At 39.7% G+C, this 18,231-nt stretch overlaps 1 protein-coding gene across 4 annotated transcripts in view; it reads left to right on the forward strand.

The window, feature by feature from the left end:
• DIAPH2 (diaphanous related formin 2) overlaps positions 1 to 18,231 on the forward strand; it is an 857,560-nt gene that overhangs the window by 704,131 nt on the left and 135,198 nt on the right. For all 4 annotated transcript variants that reach the window (XM_074205516.1, XM_074205517.1, XM_074205518.1 and 1 more), the window contains one exon: positions 8,199 to 8,291. In XM_074205516.1, the coding sequence (XP_074061617.1) occupies positions 8,199 to 8,291 (93 nt within the window). The remainder of the gene's footprint in view (positions 1 to 8,198; positions 8,292 to 18,231) is intronic.

An 18,231-nucleotide genomic window follows, 5' to 3' on the forward strand; every position in this document is an offset into this window, starting at 1 on the left:
GCTTTATCTATTGTACAAAATTGAGATTCAGGCACCCTAGCCTTGCCCTCAAGGAGTAGGAGGTCAAGGGGTGGGATCATTCTCCACTGAAATGCTTCTTTCATTCTCTTTATTTTGTGTGCCTGAGTCAATAAGAGTTAAATTCTGCCTCTATCACATACTGACTAGGTGACCCTGAGCCAGTCTCTTAACCTTTTAGTATCCTAGGCTACTCTCTAAGACTTTCCCTTCCATAGTAGTTGGAGCTCTGCCTTAGAAGAGGGACTTTGCTCAAAAGACAGACCCTACAGTAGTGAAATCACAGGTGCAGATCAAGAAGAGAAAAATGACAACTCTTATCAACTTTTTTCATTCTTTTTCGTAACATTTATGAAGAGCCTACTATCGGGGCAGCTAGGTGGCACAGTGGATAGAGCACCGGCCCTGGAGTCAGGAGTACCTGGGTTCAAATCTGGCCTCAGACACTTAATAATTACCTAGCTGTGTGGCCTTGGGCAAGCCACTTAACCCTGTTTGCCTTGCAAAAACCTAAAAAAAGAGCCTACTATGTGCCAATCGCTGAGGATAAAAAACCAAAACCAAAGCAAACAAGCCCTACATTAAAGGAACTCAGAATATTCAAATCGTTTGCAACTTCTGGGATCATTTATACCTACCCCAATGTGGACACAGATGCTCTTTGGTTGATAATAGTTTAGAAGAAATTAATGAAGGAAAAAGTCTCCATCTTCCAAACCCATTCCTGGGAGGAGCTAAAATTCTCAATCCCTACCTTCACACTGAAATCCTTCCTATTCATCCCAAATCTCTCCTCTCCTCATCCTTTGCTCTAGGAACTGGCATCTCATTAACATTCCCATTGTATCTGGTCCAGACCCATGGACAGACCTGTACTCTTGCATTGACTGCTCCCTTTGTGGGACACCCTGGTCTAATGTAGCTACTGTTAGACCATAAGTTCTTTGGCGACAGGAATTTTCTTCCTTTTGCATTCATTTCTACCACATTTAGAACAGTTCTTTGTAAGTGTTTAATTCATTCAGAATTTTCTGTAACATAAATTAGTTGAGTTTCTCAGAAAGTTGTTATTCTGTGATTCTTCAGTTGAGTATGCCTTGGAACTATACCAGTAAACTAAGTCAAGTTTAGATAGTGGTTGATTGAAATTGAGAAACATTTACTAAGTTATTTTTGGAGTACAAATGAAAAACTCCAAAGTCCCCTAGATTTAAATTTAAATAATTGTGCATCATGCACCTTGATCAGTATAATCAAATATCTCAGAAACTATTATTCACTTAATGAATTTCATTGAAATACCTTTAAAATTACTCATGGTACATAAATTTAGAAACTGATCGCTTGTCATTTTGTTTCAGAGACAAACTAAACCACAAATTAAACTAATTTCACTTTCCTTTAGTGGGGTTATAAATGTCATCAAAAACAGTCAACTTCTAACTTTATTTGTAGAATAAATGAGAAAAAGAAGAACCTTCTCTCTAGACATTATTTATGTTTCAAAAGAACATAAATATGGGGCACTGATTTCTTTTTCCCTTTCTTTTCCTCTCTCTTGTTTGTTCTCTCTCTCTCTCTCTCTCTCTCTCTCTCCCTCCCCCTCTCCCCCCCCCGACCCCCGTGTCTGTCTACTCTATGTTCTCTCTCACTCTGTTTTTGTCTGTTACTCACAGAGACCTTTGACAATCATTACTGTACATTTTTTCAAGGAAAAAATCTCGAGTGAAATAATTTTATTTTAAATTCACCTTATATTATAAATATAATTTTCAATATGAACTTTAAAAAGTAACTTAAAAGTCAGCCCTTGTTTTATGATGAAAAAATAAATGATCATTGGATTAAATTATACCTATAAAATTCATGTTTCTCAAAAATCTTCCACTGCCTAACCCTGCCTAGCCACTGAAGTTCTATTTTCCCCTTTCATTTTCCCTGTGTTTGTCAAGGGGGATTGGACATTCCATTTCTTCCTCTTTATTCTTCCCTGGGGAAATTTTTTGTTGTCATTAATTCCAAAGACCGGTCATTGGATAAACAATACTGGAATTTCCATTCATTGTACTCATCTGTAAAATGAAGAGGTTGGACTAGATGACCCCAGCTTCTTTTCAAGCTCTAACCTTTTCTTACTGTATGTCTTTTAAAAAAATGTAATATCTTGAAGAAGTGTCAAAGTTCAAATGAAGAACATAATCCAAAATTGTCCATCTTATTTTAGACCTGTTAGAAAATGTACTTTTATTCTCTGATCTGAGACAATGCATTCCGATCTTTATTATCCTTCAAAATGGAAGGGATCATTGAAAATAGCTAAGGAGAGTTTCCCAGCATTGGAATAATTACCTTGGATGGTATGAGTTCCCTGGCACTGAAGGGCTTCATGAAGGAGTTGGGTGAACAGTTGCTGAGTATGAGGTGGAATTTTCATTAGGTTCAGCTTGACTTCTATCCTGGGGAGGTTCCTTCCTAATTTGAGATTCAGTTTTGATTCAGTTCAACCAGTTGGTATTATGTGAATGACTGTGTAGATGGCAATGTGCTAGGATCTAAAGATATAGAAATAAAAACTATCTCTCACTTTTCAAGAACTCATATTCTCAGCCAGTCAAAAAATATATTAAGATCCTATAAATCCCTCACACTATGTTAAGCCCTAGTGATACAAAGGGAAGCACAAGAAAGACCCAGCTTTCTCACAACAAGGAATCAGGCTGTGGACAAACAAGGCTAAATAGAAAAGAACAGAGGGAAGGCATTAGAATGAAGAGTGGATGGAGAAGGCTTCTTGTAGAAAGTGGAGGAAACTGGGAAGTCAGTAGTTGGAAAGAGAACATTCCAGGCATTGGAGGCAACCAGAAAGAATGCCTGGAGCTGAGAGATGGAGGGTCCTGTTTGCCAAACATTCAGGAGCTGGTGTCAACTGGAATAAAAGTCCCTTTCGGGGAGGAAGATGTAAGAAGAGTGGAAATATTGTGTGGGAAGGGGAGGGAATTTATGTTACAAAGGATTGGAAAGTCAAACAAAGAACTGATTTTGCATTTGATCCTTGAGGTGATAGGGAGCCCCTGGAGTTTCTTGAATGTGGAGGTAGAAGTGACATGATCTGACTTGTGTTTGATGAAAGTCACTGGTGGATGAAAGGAGAATGTACAGTATTGAGCAGACTTCAGGGAGGGCGGTCCACCAGCAGGCTATTGCAATAGTCCTAGGAAGAATCATGTGATACCGAAGTGAAAGAGGATAAAGTGGCAGAAGCATCTGAGTGATAGGAGATGAGGAAGAGGGGAGCAGAGGGAGCTCATGGTGAAGGGCCTCAGTTTTTTTTCCTGAAAAACATGAGATAAGGTTCTGAACTGAGAGAGTGAGGAGAGAAGAAGCCATGGGAGGCTTTAAGAAGGGTAACAAGGTTTGGAAGATAATGGAGAGTGGATTGATAAAAGATTGCCATGCTTCACTGAGAGTCAAGTCAAGGCTAGCTGATATCAATTTGTAGTAGACCCAGTGAGAGTAGTTGCATGGTTTTCTCCATCTTCATTCAGCATCATGCGGCATTGGCAACATATAAATTACTGGGTAGGTATGCAATGTGATTGTAGAGCATATAGGTGACCAATGAGCAGTGTCCTCTCAGTCTTGCCTCCTTTCCTCCTTTGTCTCTGGAGGTGTAATTAGCTATGCTCTTACAATAATGAGCTCATTGAAATTTAGGAACAGTCTAATAGTTCCTTTGGTCCCTTTGGTTCTCTCTGTAGCTTTAGGGATTTCATAGTAATTGATCAGAGCCTCCAGTTAGGAAAATTCCCAACATTTAAGAAGAGGTTTAATTTAAATCGGAGCTTCTTCACCTGGACTCCATGACTTGATTTTTATTTTTGAAACTGTTCTCTTTAGTTCAGTGGAATTGGTTACCCTTGTAATCCTATATGTTTTGGTTTTTGCATGTAAAAACATAATTCTGAGCAGGGTTACAGGGGCTTTACCAGACTGTGAGATGAGTCCAGGACAAAAAAAAGTGTAAGATCCTCTGATTAACATTTATATTTATCACCCAGTTAATTCCTGGTCACTTTGTGGTTGAGGCAGAATTCAGGGTCCTAAAATCATTTGGGTGAAAAAAGGCAAGCAGTTTCTATTACAGCATCTGATCTATGGAAAGACAGGCACTTTGAAAGGAGTAGAAACTTGGAGAAAGATCAGTCCTGTTTGGGAATTTCCCTTCACCCCTGAAACTGCTGATTTCATTTCCCACTTCTTTCCTCCTGGATCTATATAGGCCCGGGGTCCTTCCTCATTGTTTCTCATTTTCACCATAATGGGATTACTTTTTCTTTCTCCTTTTACCATTTCTTTCTCTTGCACCAGTGTCAGACTAAAAGAGCTTTTGAGGTCCTCATATCTTCCTTTCCACTGCCAGATGCTCATATTCATGGGTGCAGATCTAGACCATTTTATATAAATCCAAATCAAATTTTCCTTCTGGCTAATATCCACACACTTATTTGGTTGCATCATAGCACTTTATCCAAAGGTTTTCAAAGATTTCTAAATAAAACCATGGACTTGTCAAGTCTAGTATAAGGTATTTTAAAAATTGGATTTTATTTTTCACATCAGCAAAAAAAAAACTGCCTTCTCTCCTTTCCTCCCTCCCTAATTGAGAATGGGGAAAAATAAAATTCCTTCTGCAAAGATGTATAGTGAAGCAAAACAAATTTCCACAATAGCCATGTCCAAAATAAAAGTGTCTGTGTGTGAGTGTGTGTGTCTATGTCTGTGTGTTTGCCTCACTATGCACATTCTGAATCCTTCACGTCTCTGTGAGGAGGTAGATATTAATGCTTTTTCATTAGCTCTCTGGATTCATGGTTAGTTATTACACTGATCTGACTGCATAAAAGGGAGTCATATCTAAGAAGACTGAAAAAGGTAATAAAGGGTCAGCCTGTGAAAGACTCTAAAAACCAAACAAAAGATTTTCTATTTGATCCCAGTCTTAATAGGGATCTACTAACTTTATTGAAGAAAGAGGGTGAGGTAGTCAGAGCTTCTCTTTAAACACAAGATTTTCTATTTGATCCTAGAGTTAATAGAGACCTACTAACTTTATTGAAGGAAGAGGGTGATGTAGGCAAAGCTGCTCTTTTAGGAAAATCCTTTTGGCAGCTGAGTTGGAAGATGGATTGGAGTCCAATTAGAAGGGGATTATAATAGTACAAGTGAGAGGAGATGAGGGCCAGAATGAGGGTGGTCTTTGCGTGGGAAGATAGAAGGGGATGGATATGAGAGAAATGTGGTGAAGGTAGAAACTGATTATCTCTGTAAGGTGAATGAGTAAGGAATTTCTATCATTGGGAAATCTCATTATCCTCCATGAGTGAAGCAATCTTGGTACTCTCTCATTTCATCCTTTGTCTGTGAAAGAACACTGTGACTGGAGGGCAGAGCCATGAACTCCAAAATCTCCCTCTGAAAGGAGACCCAGCACAATCTTCTCCCCCAATTTCCACCAGTTTTACTGCTTTAAGATTTCTCCATCATGTTCTTCCACCCAGTTCCTTCACCTCCCACAGTACTTTTCAATTTTTTTGTGTGTATGTTGGCTTTTCCCATTAGACTATAGGTTCCTTGAGGGAAAAGACTGTCTTCATTTTTATTTACATTTGTATCCCCAGCTCTTAGCATAGTGTCTGGTACTAAGTAGGCACTTAATAGATGGTTATTGACTGAGAAGTCAAGGGTAACACCCTTGAGCCTCAGTGACTTTAAAATTGGCTGTGCTCGGGGCAGCTAGGTGGTACAGTGGATAAAGCACCGGCCCTGGAGTCAGGAGTACCTGGGTTCAAATCCAGTCTTAGACACTTAATAATTACCTAGCTGTTTGGCCTTGGGCAAGCCACTTTTTACCCGGTTTGCCTTGCAAAAACTTAAAAAAAATTGGCTGTGCTCTCAACAGTAAAGGGAAAGTTAGGAAGAGAAGAGTTCAAGGGACAAAATAAACATGAACATTGTGCGCTTGAAAGGAGATCTAGATTGAGATACCCAAAAAGCAGTTGGTGATGTGGGATTGGAGCTCAGAAGAAAGACTAGGACTGGATATTTAGGTCTGTACATCTACATAGAGATGAAAATTGAACCTAAGAGAGTGGGAGAGAGTGGTGATGCTCTGAGTATTAGGGAGGCAGAGTGAGGGGAATAGGAATCAGGACAGACCTCCTTATGTGATTATGAATATGGAAGAATAAAAGGATCACCAGGTGGTAGTGAAGTTCCAAATGAGAATAGATTTTGGAAATTTTTAGTAAATCCATTTGGCTCCCAGTTTGAGTAATTGTCAGGTATGTTCTAGTGACTATTCTTTTCAGGTCTACATTGTGTTAGATGACCCCCAAATCATCTCCAGCTCTCCAATTCTGATTCTTTGGGTGGAAGATGAAGGGTTTGGCCAAAGGACAAAGGAATGAAAGAAGGGTTCTTATTGTGTAGTTGAAATAGTTAGCCACTGGAACAAGATTGAGAAGTATGATCAAAAGTGATAACAAGGAGAGGTAGAGGGACTGGAAATTGTCATGATGATTAATAATGGGTTTTGTAGGGGTGAGGAAGAGCAAGAAATGGAAGAATAGAAGGTTATTATGGTCAGAAGAATTACAGAGTTCTGGATAGGTGAAGAAAAGTTGGAGGTTATGGGAGTTGAGGAAATGTACTGGAAGGCCAGGATATCAAGGTATAATATGGAGTCATCTCTAATGAGCACTGAAGGAAGACTGAAAGCCAGGTTCAGAAGGTTGAGAGATCATGTAGAATCTGGTTGATGGCCACAATGAGTTGGACTGTGTGATGAGTATGGTGGTATAATAATCTGCACCCAAAGGGGGACGGCCTGGGAGTAGGACCAGGGCATGAAGAGTATGACAACACTTCTTCCTTGCCTGGGGAACCTGAGCAAAGAAGTAGCCAGGACAAGAAAGGGTGGTTTCTGAGAGACATAGCCCAAGGAAATGAAGACTTGGAAGACTCCTAGCTCAAGGGGAATCTGTTAGCATCTGAAGCCATTCTAGAGGACTCAGCCAGTTATGAGCAAGTAGACTATAGATGGATAAGCCTGGGTCAGGCTACTAGGGATGAGCTGGAGAGGGAAAGGCAGAGGATGGCTTCAGCAGATGTTGGCTTCAAGTATGACTTTCCAGAGTGAACCTCAAAACTACAGAGAATCAGCCAGCTCTTTTCCATGCAGCTTCCCCTTCATCTTTGAGGAATACAAAGGTCACAGCTAGTTAGTGGAGAAGTAGCCCCATATCACTTGGGGAGTCCAGGAGAACTGATGGTCATTTAAACTGGAAGATAAAAAATTTTGGCCTTATTGAGACCTTTTTCTTTCCATTGGCTAATGTAACTCTGTGTGTGTGTGTGTTTGTGTGTTTATGTATGTATACTTGGCCAATGGAAGTTAAAAGAGGGAAAAAATTGTTGAAAATGTGTTTGAGATGTTTTCCTTGACATTTTATGTTCTGAAAAGACTCTTTTACATATTTTTTTCTTAGCCTTAAGATTTTTTAAAAATAGGCTCTTTGCCCAAGAGGGGTAGGACAAATGGTTTCCAGCTGCCATCTCCCTGTTTGATATGACTCCATTCAAAGGCCACTGCTCAATTTTTCCTTGTGGAAATGGGCAAAAGGGAAGGGGGAAGCCAAAATTAAATGGAAATGTGTTTTGAAAATAGTGTCTTTGGAGACTGGAGCTGATGACAGCTAAATGCTTGACATATTAATACAATCAGTATTTAACCTTGTGAAACTCTGCCTCATCAAAGAAGTCCCTCTGCTTTGATTGCATTAAAGGAGGCCAGTGGTTTCTTGCTTTGGAGCATTTCAGAAGACTCTTGTGAGGAAGCTAGCTGATCAGCTAGTGTTTATCTGCATCCAAAGCCATCATCAATAATACAAAAGACAGGGTCTTCAAGTCAAAAGAATGAATTTTGCTTAACAGTAAATAATAAAGTAGTCAGTCCATGGTACTAGAGTAACAGGAGTCATGTTGTAAAATAGAGTTATTTGTTAAAATTAGGGGCATTATGCAAACCTGCCCCCCCACCACTTCCACCTTTTACACTTATATTTCCCTCTGTTTTCATGTGAAATCCTCCCAGATTAATTCTGCTTCCTTTCTTCCTCCAGAGGGTGAGACAGGTGTGATGGATAATCTGCTGGAGGCCCTGCAGTCAGGTGCAGCCTTCCGAGATCGAAGGAAGCGGATACAGAGAAATCCAGGTAAGATCCTAATCCAAACTCCTCCTTGACTTGTTGCCCTCGACCAGCTGTGCATCGAAGCTTTCCTCCCCCGGTCTCAGCCTGTGGCCCTGCCTGGGAAAACACAGCAGGTCACAACCAGGAGATCTCAAGCTTTCACTTGGAGCTTTCCAGAAAACACCCAACCCACGCTAGAGAGAGCATTCAAAGTACACTCAGTTCTGCTTATTTTGAACCGTTATTTTCTGAGATTCTAGCTTGAGGAGAAGGTCCTTTAAAATCAGAAGTAGCAGGAAATGGGTATGTGTAATTTGCCATATACATGCCACAAATAGTGTTTCACAGGTGAGGGGACTGCCAGGCAGCATTTAGTCTTGCTTTTTAGGGACTGATTTATTTTGTAGCAAACCAGATCCACTTTAAGGTATACAAAGAGCAACCCAGGTGAGTTGCCTTTTTATATTTGTTTTTATGATCTGTAACTTGTCCTGACATTTGAATGGAGGTGACTGGGGATCTTTGGGACTGGTCCAGGGACTCAGTGCCCTTCAAGCCCTGCCTTTAAAGATTGAAATCTGACTCCACCTTTTTTTTTTCCTTCCTCTAATTTCTGTTAGAAAGGGTCTCTCAATCCAGAGGCTTTTGCTCAGCTGCCTTGCCTTGCCTTTCCTGTTTAGCTAAAGAATAACCAAGCACTTGGCTACAAAAGGCTTCCTGCTGGCTTCCCAGCTAGCTGTACTGGAAGTAAACATAAATAAAGAAGAGTGAAGAGTGTCAGCTAAGGCCTTCTTACCTGCTTTACTTACTAATTAGGTCTACTCAGACAAAATTGCCTCAACCTTGGCTTGGATAGACCACATGTCCAATAAGACATTTTCAGACACTGGCACATTGGCTGCAGATGAGTTCGAGACAGCGGCATGTCAGCAAGATGGAAAGCAGTAAATATTAAAGCAATTTTGTTCTGTCATAAGAAATGATCTCCACTCTCTAACTGCCCATAGGAGCCTACCGAAAGAAGAAAGGAACGAGTGGGTAATAGGTTGGATAAGCTGGCAAAAGCCAGAAATGCAGATTTTTCTCCGCACTTGATAATTAAAGATGAGGGCAAGCGGCAGTGGGCATTCCGTTGCTCATCCTTTCTGCCATTAGTATTCTGTTGAGTTCAACTTGATTCCCTAGTCGCGGCATGCTTTTGGTATAATAGACGCTATGCAGTCTACACCCCAAATGTGCTCTTTTTTCTATTTGAAGTACATTCTCTTGAAAGAAGGTATTAGAATAATTTAGCTTTCTCTTGTCTGAGCTTTCCTGAGTTCTTAAAATTTATTTTAAGTGTTGATGGGAAATTATTTGCCCAAGGGTACCTATGAATATGCTTCCCTGCTAATTGGGTTAGTTTCCCAGAGAAGATTAGTTCTGAGATAAGTTTGGATTGAGGGGAGAAGAGTGGTTTGGCAGGTTGGAACAGCATGGAGATAAGAGACAGGAAAAGGTAGTAAAGGAAATTAAATGGTGTTTTGGAACATAAAAAATTAATTTTGTTCCCTCCCGTGCTTAGGAATAGTACCTTAGCTATACTGCTACTTCCTGAAATATATCAAAGCAGAAACACAGGAAAAAGAAAAGAGAGTGAAAATGATTTCAGTACCAACCCAGTTCTATGTCATATAAAGCAAGCTATTTCTCTTCTATTTGTATAAGCTCTTTTTTTCAAAATGAGCTAAGGCCATTCGAAGAAGACAGAGACAGAGCTGGGATCGGGGCACCACTCATCAGAGGGCATTAGCCCTGGCAAGAAGAAGCAGGGCCATCTTTTCCTCTCCTATCTAGGACAAAGGAAGAGAAAGTGACATGTAGTGAGATGTTGTAGGGAGGGGGGAACTGCCAGCCCTCTAGCAACAGAGTGGCAGTCTGCTCCCAGAAATGGGAGACAAGGTCATCTGCTGGGATGAGAGGCATGTGGGGCCTCTGGAGGTCCAAAGCACTGACTCCTAATAATCTTGATTTGGTTTGTGACTCGCTATCCTCCTTTGACCAGTGTCATCCCTCCAATTTCTTTGTTTTTCCATTCTCCATGGTAGTTTTTTTTTTTTTGGCTGTTGAATTGTTGTAGCCTGTTGCCTTCTTAGCATACCTCAAATAGTTTGAGGACAGCTAGATTTTTATGTGTCATTCAAATATTACACTTTTAAGGAACAGTAACATTATAAAACAAAAGAAAGAAACAAAGAAAAGGAAACAAAGAAATAAATGGGAAGACCTGGATTCAGATCTCATTTTAGATACCACCTCTGTAACTAGGCAAGTCACTTCTCCTCTGTACCTCACTTTCTTCATTTGTCCAGCAAAGGATCTGGACTTGATAACCTCGAAGGTCTGTTCCAGCCCTGCCTCAGCGATCCTTTGATCTTGAACTATCCATAAGAGGGCCTTTGGGGAAAAAAGGAGAAATTTTTTAACTGTATTATGTGTGTATGTGTGTTTGTATATATAAATGTCAACAAGATAATAAAATAATAAAATCTTCTCTTAGGATTAGGGTAATTTAAATCTGATAAAATGGGAAGAAAAGGGGGCAATTTTGTACTTCCAAAGAGGCAGAAACAAGAAACCATGTCAGGCAGCAAAGAAAAAAAAAGAATTACTGGATTGGGATTGGGAGGGGGGGAGATATTAGGTGGATAATGGTGCACCTCAATTTGCCCTAATTCCAACCCAACCTGGTGTTGAAAGGGTGAATAATATGAGGAAAACATTTTTACCCCCACATAAAAAACTATTATGAAAGAAATCTGAACATTCCTATTTTGAGAAATAGCTAAGGCCTAAGGAAAATGGTTCATTTTTAATGTAGCCCTTTCTAAATTTAATATGTTTGTTTTACTTTTTTCTTACTCTCATCAAACTGATTCCATCCTTTTCCTTGTGACCTCTAAAGCATTCCTTTTATAGGAACCTCCATTTCCTTGTCATCTTCAAAGTAGATCCTATGGGGAAAAAAAAAGAATTTGAATGATTATTTTCCCTGGGCAATGGTCTAGTGTCATTCCTAGAGAATAGAATGCATTCAAGTAGAAATTTCCTTCATTTGTAAATGAATGGCCACTTTTTCCATAATGGCTACTTCATGTAGTCCCTGCAGTGACTGTCATTTGGTCCCCAAGTTGCAATAAAAAATCTTCTCTTAGGATTTGGGTAATTTAAATCTGCTAAAACCAAACACGTAATTGAATAGACTTTGTATCCGAAAATGAAGGGCAGCAGGGTTTGGTAGATAGAGAAGCTGAGCTAGCCTTGGAATCAGCTGGACAGAAGTTCAGGTTCAGCATAAGTCCTCCCTTTCCAAAGACAGAACTGTCTATCTGACCACAGATCTGGGAGGCCTGGAATGAGAAACTCTTGGAGTCCCTTGTTTTTAAGTTCATCTTACACTCTTACCTTTTTCCTAATGTGTTTGCTGATCTCTGCCAGCTGCTTTAGTCTTTATTTTCATAGTTATGGTAAATATGATTTATTTAATATCAATAATTATATTCTTAATAATATGTATTCCATTGTCTAATAAAGAAATTATATGTTTGATAAATAAAATTTTTATAAAAGAAAGAGAAGCTACATGGTGCAGTGGAAAGAGCACTGACCCTGGAGTCAGGAGTACCTGAGTTCAAATCTGACCTCACATACGGAATACTTACCTACATGTGTGACCTTAGGCAAGTCACTTAACCCTATTGTCTTGCAAAAAAAAAACCCCAAAATCTATATATTTATTTTGCCTATATGCATATTGGCATATTATTTAACCCCCTAGAATGAAAACTGAGGACAAGGATTGCCTCTTTTTATCTTTATATTCCTAGCAGCAGATCTTGGTGCTTAGTAGGTTCATAATAAATGCATGTTGATTGGCTGGCTTAACCTCTATGCTCTGGGCAATTTCCTAAGACTCTGAGTTATAAATTTCTAGTCTACATTAATGAAGGATATTTCCTGTACCAGGAGTTCTCCATTCTCTCCCCTCTCAAAAAACAAAATTAGAATCTGATTAAATGAGATATATGTATAAAGTAATTTCTTGGCAAATCATATGATTGCCAAAACCACCAAACTATGATGGTTATCATCATCATCATTATCATCATCACAATCATGGTTGGACACAAAAAATGTGTCAAGTTCTATATATTTAAACAAATGACTGAATTCAGAGTCAGTGATCATTCCAGATGGTTGAAATGACCCTAGGCTCATAGGATCTGGGAGTAGGAATGGACCTTTGTTGTCATTTAGTCCAATCCATACCTAGAACCATCTATGATATCTTAGATAAATGGTCCTTAAAACTCTGCTTGACTTCCAACTCAGTGTACTTGAACATATGTTTTATTTAGTGAAAGGCAGCACTGCCCCTTACAGAAAACCAAATCATCAGTGAAATGGTGAACCTTCAGTATATATTTCTTGACTCAGTTTAAAAAAACTGTCTGCAATTATATTTTAGTGTATTGTGGTTAGGTAGGGTGGCTGCCTGATTTGTTGCCATTAGATACAGGAAAAGTCCAATGTATAGGCAAGCTGCATTGCAGAACTCTGTTGGAAACTCAGAAGTTGTTTTGCCTTTCAGTGTTATACATAGAAGTTTGATTCCAAGGTTGGACCTAAAAAGCTTTTTTCTTTTTAACACATACAGTTAAAAGTAGTGGAAAACACTCTTGTAATGTGATCAGTTTTCAAATGATGAATACATACACACATATTTAGCCTATTTTAAATGTACATTGAAAACTGGTACTTAAGAAAAAGATTTAATTAGATCAGGAGATAAATGGACACTTTGGGGACACATGTGCATTCATGGTTTGTGGCACCCTCAGAGCTTTTTAAACCATTTGGAATGTAAACACCTTGAAGGCAAGATCTGCTTTGATCTGGAGATTGTCCCCTCTTAACTAGCTCAATAGAGAGAATAGAGTAGCATGGCATGGGGAATGGAAGGGGAATAGACATTTATATGTCGCCCCCTGTTTGTTAAGCATGTGTGCCCCCTGCTGAGCACTCTTGCAGTCATCAATTGAACAGATGGTTTTTTTGATTGTTGATGGTAGGTGCTACTCACTCCAAAAGTGATGGCTGGTTTGTCTTACCTGGATAGCCAGGTGGCATTAATGCTAATCTTAGATTGATATTTTTTTGTGCTCAAGATCTTTTCTTTGACTCCCAAGACGAAGAAAGAGTGATGTTTAAGGGTAGCTGTTTATAGTTTGAAAAAGAAGGAAGTGTTCAAAAAGATATAGCAAAAAGATTGTAGGTACAATCAGCTGAGCTATAAACAGAAAAAGACAGAGAAAAGGGGAGAAACTTGATCTTGTGATCCTAGTCAAAAATCAGGAAATCGAGTTGATCAGCTTTGTCATGTGTACAGTTGTGTGTATTTTTAGCATATTACAAGGTTGGTATGTTTTACAATCAGATTGGGAATTCTGTTGTGTGCATAGCAAAAGATAAAGAATAGAGCTAAAAGGGACCTCAGAGACCAGTTCCTTCCAATTCCTCCATTTTGATGGATGAGGATACAGAAGCATGGAAAGGTTAAATGATGTCTCTACAGTTGCCCAGTTGGTAAATACTCGAATTAGGATTTGAAACCTAGGCCTTTACTTTCAAATTCAGTATTGAACCCCTTTCCTACTAGATTCTGCATCCCAATATAGGCTAGGATGCAGGGTTTTGCCCAAAGAGTTGAGTCTTTGCTTTAACCTGTAATTCTCCAACTTTTGTGACTTAAGTCCATTTTTACATGCTTACTTACTGACTTGATTCATCCAGTTATCTGCCAAAATGTTGGAACTTCTGAGGCATTTCAATGGTTTGGAGGGGAATGGTCAGTTCAACAATATATTTTTAATTTAGGACTACCCTGAACAATCTGTATCTACATATGAACCCCCTGAGGAGATGAAAGGAAATGGTTGGTGATGATATTGCTGTGGAGACAGTTCTTCATGTTGACCCTTGGGGGTTCCTGGAGAAATTGGTTACTGTATAGAATGAGACTGAGGGGCTAGAGTTCATCTGCAGGGGAAAAGAAGCTCTGTCCAACTAGCAGTTTGTATATACAGGCCTGTCCTGGGAATGTCAGGATGTTAGACAGCAAATAGTGGTGGTAGAATTTTTCTTCTTGTTTTCCAGCTTTCTTTATGATCATATCTGATTTTGTTTGCTTAGCCTTGACCATGCTTCTGCTTTCATTGTTAAATGCTGTTAATTGGCAAGATTCCTTTGCTTGATTCCTCTTTCTCTGATCCCTTTGCACTAAATTTCATAAAATCTCTTTCTCTTTTGAATTAATTTTGTTTGAAAATTTGTGTTTGGGTATTTTTTGGAGCTTTCCTTGCCATTTCGTTTCTTCACAGCATTCTAATTTTAGAGGGATACTTATGTATATGTGTGTATATACCTGTGCTGATCAATAAGATCCAGGTTGGTATAGTAAAGAAGCAAGAAAAAGGAGGATTTGAAGGTTTCTTCTTGATCGCATTCTTTGATAACAGCTAGAAAAACATTTGACCACAGCCCATGTTATTGCCCTATTTCTTTGCAAAATTGTTCTAAGCATGTACTGATAATGTTCTCTAAAGAAATTTCAATCGCTTTTGCTCCTCTTCTCTCTACCACAATATTTCCAGCTCACCTGCCCATTTCTTCACTGGTAATCTCTGCAGGATAGCAGGTGATAGGGTCACTTTCACTTGACTCTTCTTGTGTGAACATGAATTATACAAGACTCCCTTTTGATATTGCTGGATGGAGTAGAGTTGGGATAAGCAAGAATATGCTGCAGTAACTCACTTGGTGGTTTTTAGTCCATGGCTAAAATTTGGAGTCACATGAATGCAGATGACTTCAGGCACACAACTCCCTGCTTAGTTCTGATGGTTGGTCTCTGTCCACATCTAATGGATGATCTTGATTTGGGAGCGGGGAGGATGGAGAAGCACAGGCAGGGTAGACCTGCATTTTTATCTGCATAGGAAATGTGAGGGAGTGCCTCTGGTGATGTAGACTGGCACTAGGCTGCAACTCTCAGCCTTTGAGCATTGCCCAGGGCCACTGTGGCTGTGTGTTGGGTTTGCTCTGGGTTCTGCAACATTGTCGTGTGGAGTGCATTCGAGAATGTGCAGACAACCCTCCCTCTCCCAATAAGATCCAAACTTAATTTGGATATGACTTGGTTGGAATATTGCATAACAACATATGTCAGAAGCCATTGGACAGCCATCATATGTCACAATGGAAATTTGAGTCCCCTTGTGTCAAAAGTTTTCTGTGTCACTTGCTGTTTACCATCTACAGCTCAGTTGTCTCTTTGGCCAGGGACCAGTTTCTGTGTGTCCTCTTGGTGCCTTCAATCACCTAACAATGTACTCAGCCATCACAGACTCAATTTTCTGCACTAAGAATCAAGGAGCATTTATTAAGTGCCTACTCTTTACCAATGACTGCTCTAGGCCATGGCGATGCAAAGACAAAAAGAAAAACGTCCCTGATCTCACAGAACTCAGACATATAGAAATAAGGAATGAGAACTTGGACATATCTGAGTATGTGAAAAATAAATAGGAAGTCTTTTGGTTTTGATTGGAGATGGGGGGGGAAGTAGAGGAATTAGTTAAGACCTCATGGGGGAAAGTGCTATTAGAGTTGGAAGTTGAATCAAACTAGGGATTTGAAGAGGTGAAGATCAACAGGGCAAAGCATTCTAGGGAGGCCTAAGCTGAGATTGCCTGGAGAATAAGTAAAGAAAAGGAATTTGTTATAAGCCTGCAAAGGTGTCATTTGGGGCCAGGTTGTGAAGGGCTCAAAATGTGAAGCATATGAGTTCGAATTTGATCCTGGAGGTCATGGGGAAGTAATGAGATACTCAAGGCAGCTATCTGGTCCAAGCCAAGTCAGAAAAGCATTTTTCACTCCGCTGTACCTAACAAGTGAGTGACTGGCCTCTTCTTGAAGACCTCCAAGGAGGGGTTCCCACTCTTGTTCAACACTTTGGATCAACTCCAGTTATTAGAGGGATTTTCACTGTATGAAGATTTGTAGATATAGCCATAGGCAGACAGGTTCAAGATTTAAGAAAAAACAGACTTCAGATGAAAATATGGGCTCAAGGGAGGCAACATGGGACATTGGAAGGAACACTCATTTTGTTATCAAAGGAGTTCAAGGGAGCTCTGGTCCTTTGCCTTTTGGGATCCCAGTTTCCTTCTCTTTAAAATAAGGGAGTTGAACCAAATAAATTCCAAGATCTCTTCCAGCTGACAGTCTGTCATCATCAATAGAAAGGATAGCCTAGACAATATGAAAGTCTTCTCCTTCCTCTGAAATTGAAAGCCAAGGAGAAGACTGGGAAAGATGGGAGGTTTGTGGGCTGGTCAACCTTTTTCTTTAGGCGAGCTTTCCTGTCACACTGAGCTTTGAATATAGAGAAGGTGCTGAAACACATGGGAACTTGGATTGTGCTGCCCCCTAAGTAGAATTGTACTGGAACAGAATTCATATTCTGGGTAGTTTCATATCCCGTCCGTTCCCTCCACCTGATCTTTCCATGGCTATCAGGTCCATCACCTGCGTCTATGCTATGACTCCTTCTTATGTCCTTCCTGCGTGTGTTTGTTGCCTCTTGTCATTCGAACTCAAGTCACATTTTGTTCCTGCTCTGAGTGCAAAGTTCCTAATTACTTACTGGGGAAATAAAAAAAGTCACACAGTCAGGATATTGATGAGAAAATATAATGGTCTTTACTTAAAATGAACCACAAGCTCGGCCCCTTCTTTTCAGTGTCTCCAGTGGTCCTTAACAGAGGGAGGTGTACAGGAGTGGGAGAACTGACAAGTAAGTGATTAACTCTCCAGCCCCAGTTTTGCATTGGCTTCCTGAGTAACTGGATCTGATTGGAACTGGGGCTTTCCCTGCAGTCCCTAGGGCTATTCTAGAGCTTTCTGTTGTTTATCCCAAGATGAGGGGCCAGGAGAGCATTTTTTCTTTTCAAGGGAAAGCTTTGGCCCTGAGATTTCTGGGCTTATGGGTCTTTTCCATTATTTGCCTGGTTTGTATGTAGCATATAACAAACAATCTAGTTCTTTCTGAGCAGTGAGCAGGAATTTTTCATGTCATACATTATTCATAACTTTCTGCAGTGGTTTGAGAAAGTCAGTGTGGATCCTGAACCAAAAGGAAAGGGGGGGGTGATATGGTTTTCACAAAGTTGTTTGGAAAGTTAGTCCTTTAGGGCTCAAATTGTTTTCATCTCCATTACACAGTAATGTTACAGCAATTGTACAGTTTTTTCATACAATCTTAGAAATTTGAGATTCTGCAATCCAGCCTCCCACCTCAATTTCAAAATCCTATCATAAAGGCCCCTGAAAGGTTGTTGTGTAATCTCTGCAGGAACACTTCCAGTGACAGGCAGTTCACTAAGGAGGAATGCCATACTGTGCTAATTGTTAGAACATTTTACTTTGATGCAGTGAAAATCTGTTTTCCCTTAAAAGTAAAAATCAAAAACTGTTTTTTTTTTCCTTTTTACTATCTTTGTTGTCCCTTTCTTCCCTCATCTGTTCAGCAGTTATCCATGAGTATTGAGAAATGCTTCCCACAAGGAAAGGTATATCAGAGAACAAAGGTCCATGACCCTACTGTGTTGATAATCCATGCTTTTCAATTATTTACACCAGTTCTCACCTTCAGTGGCACAGATAATTGGGAGTTGACTGTTGGTAGTTCTTGTAGGTTTAATTTTACTGCGATATCACAAGCTAATTGAAATCAAATGGAAAAATGATTTTGAGAGAAGTCAAAGACAAATACAAGAGCTTGTTTTTAGCTGTAACTCCCTCTCCTGGTGTATGGATTTCTTTTTATTGTCAGAATTAAAGTGAATTCTCTACACCTGGAGAG

This window comes from Macrotis lagotis, chromosome X (genome assembly GCF_037893015.1).
Source record: "Macrotis lagotis isolate mMagLag1 chromosome X, bilby.v1.9.chrom.fasta, whole genome shotgun sequence".
Classification (NCBI taxonomy): domain Eukaryota; kingdom Metazoa; phylum Chordata; class Mammalia; order Peramelemorphia; family Peramelidae; genus Macrotis; species Macrotis lagotis.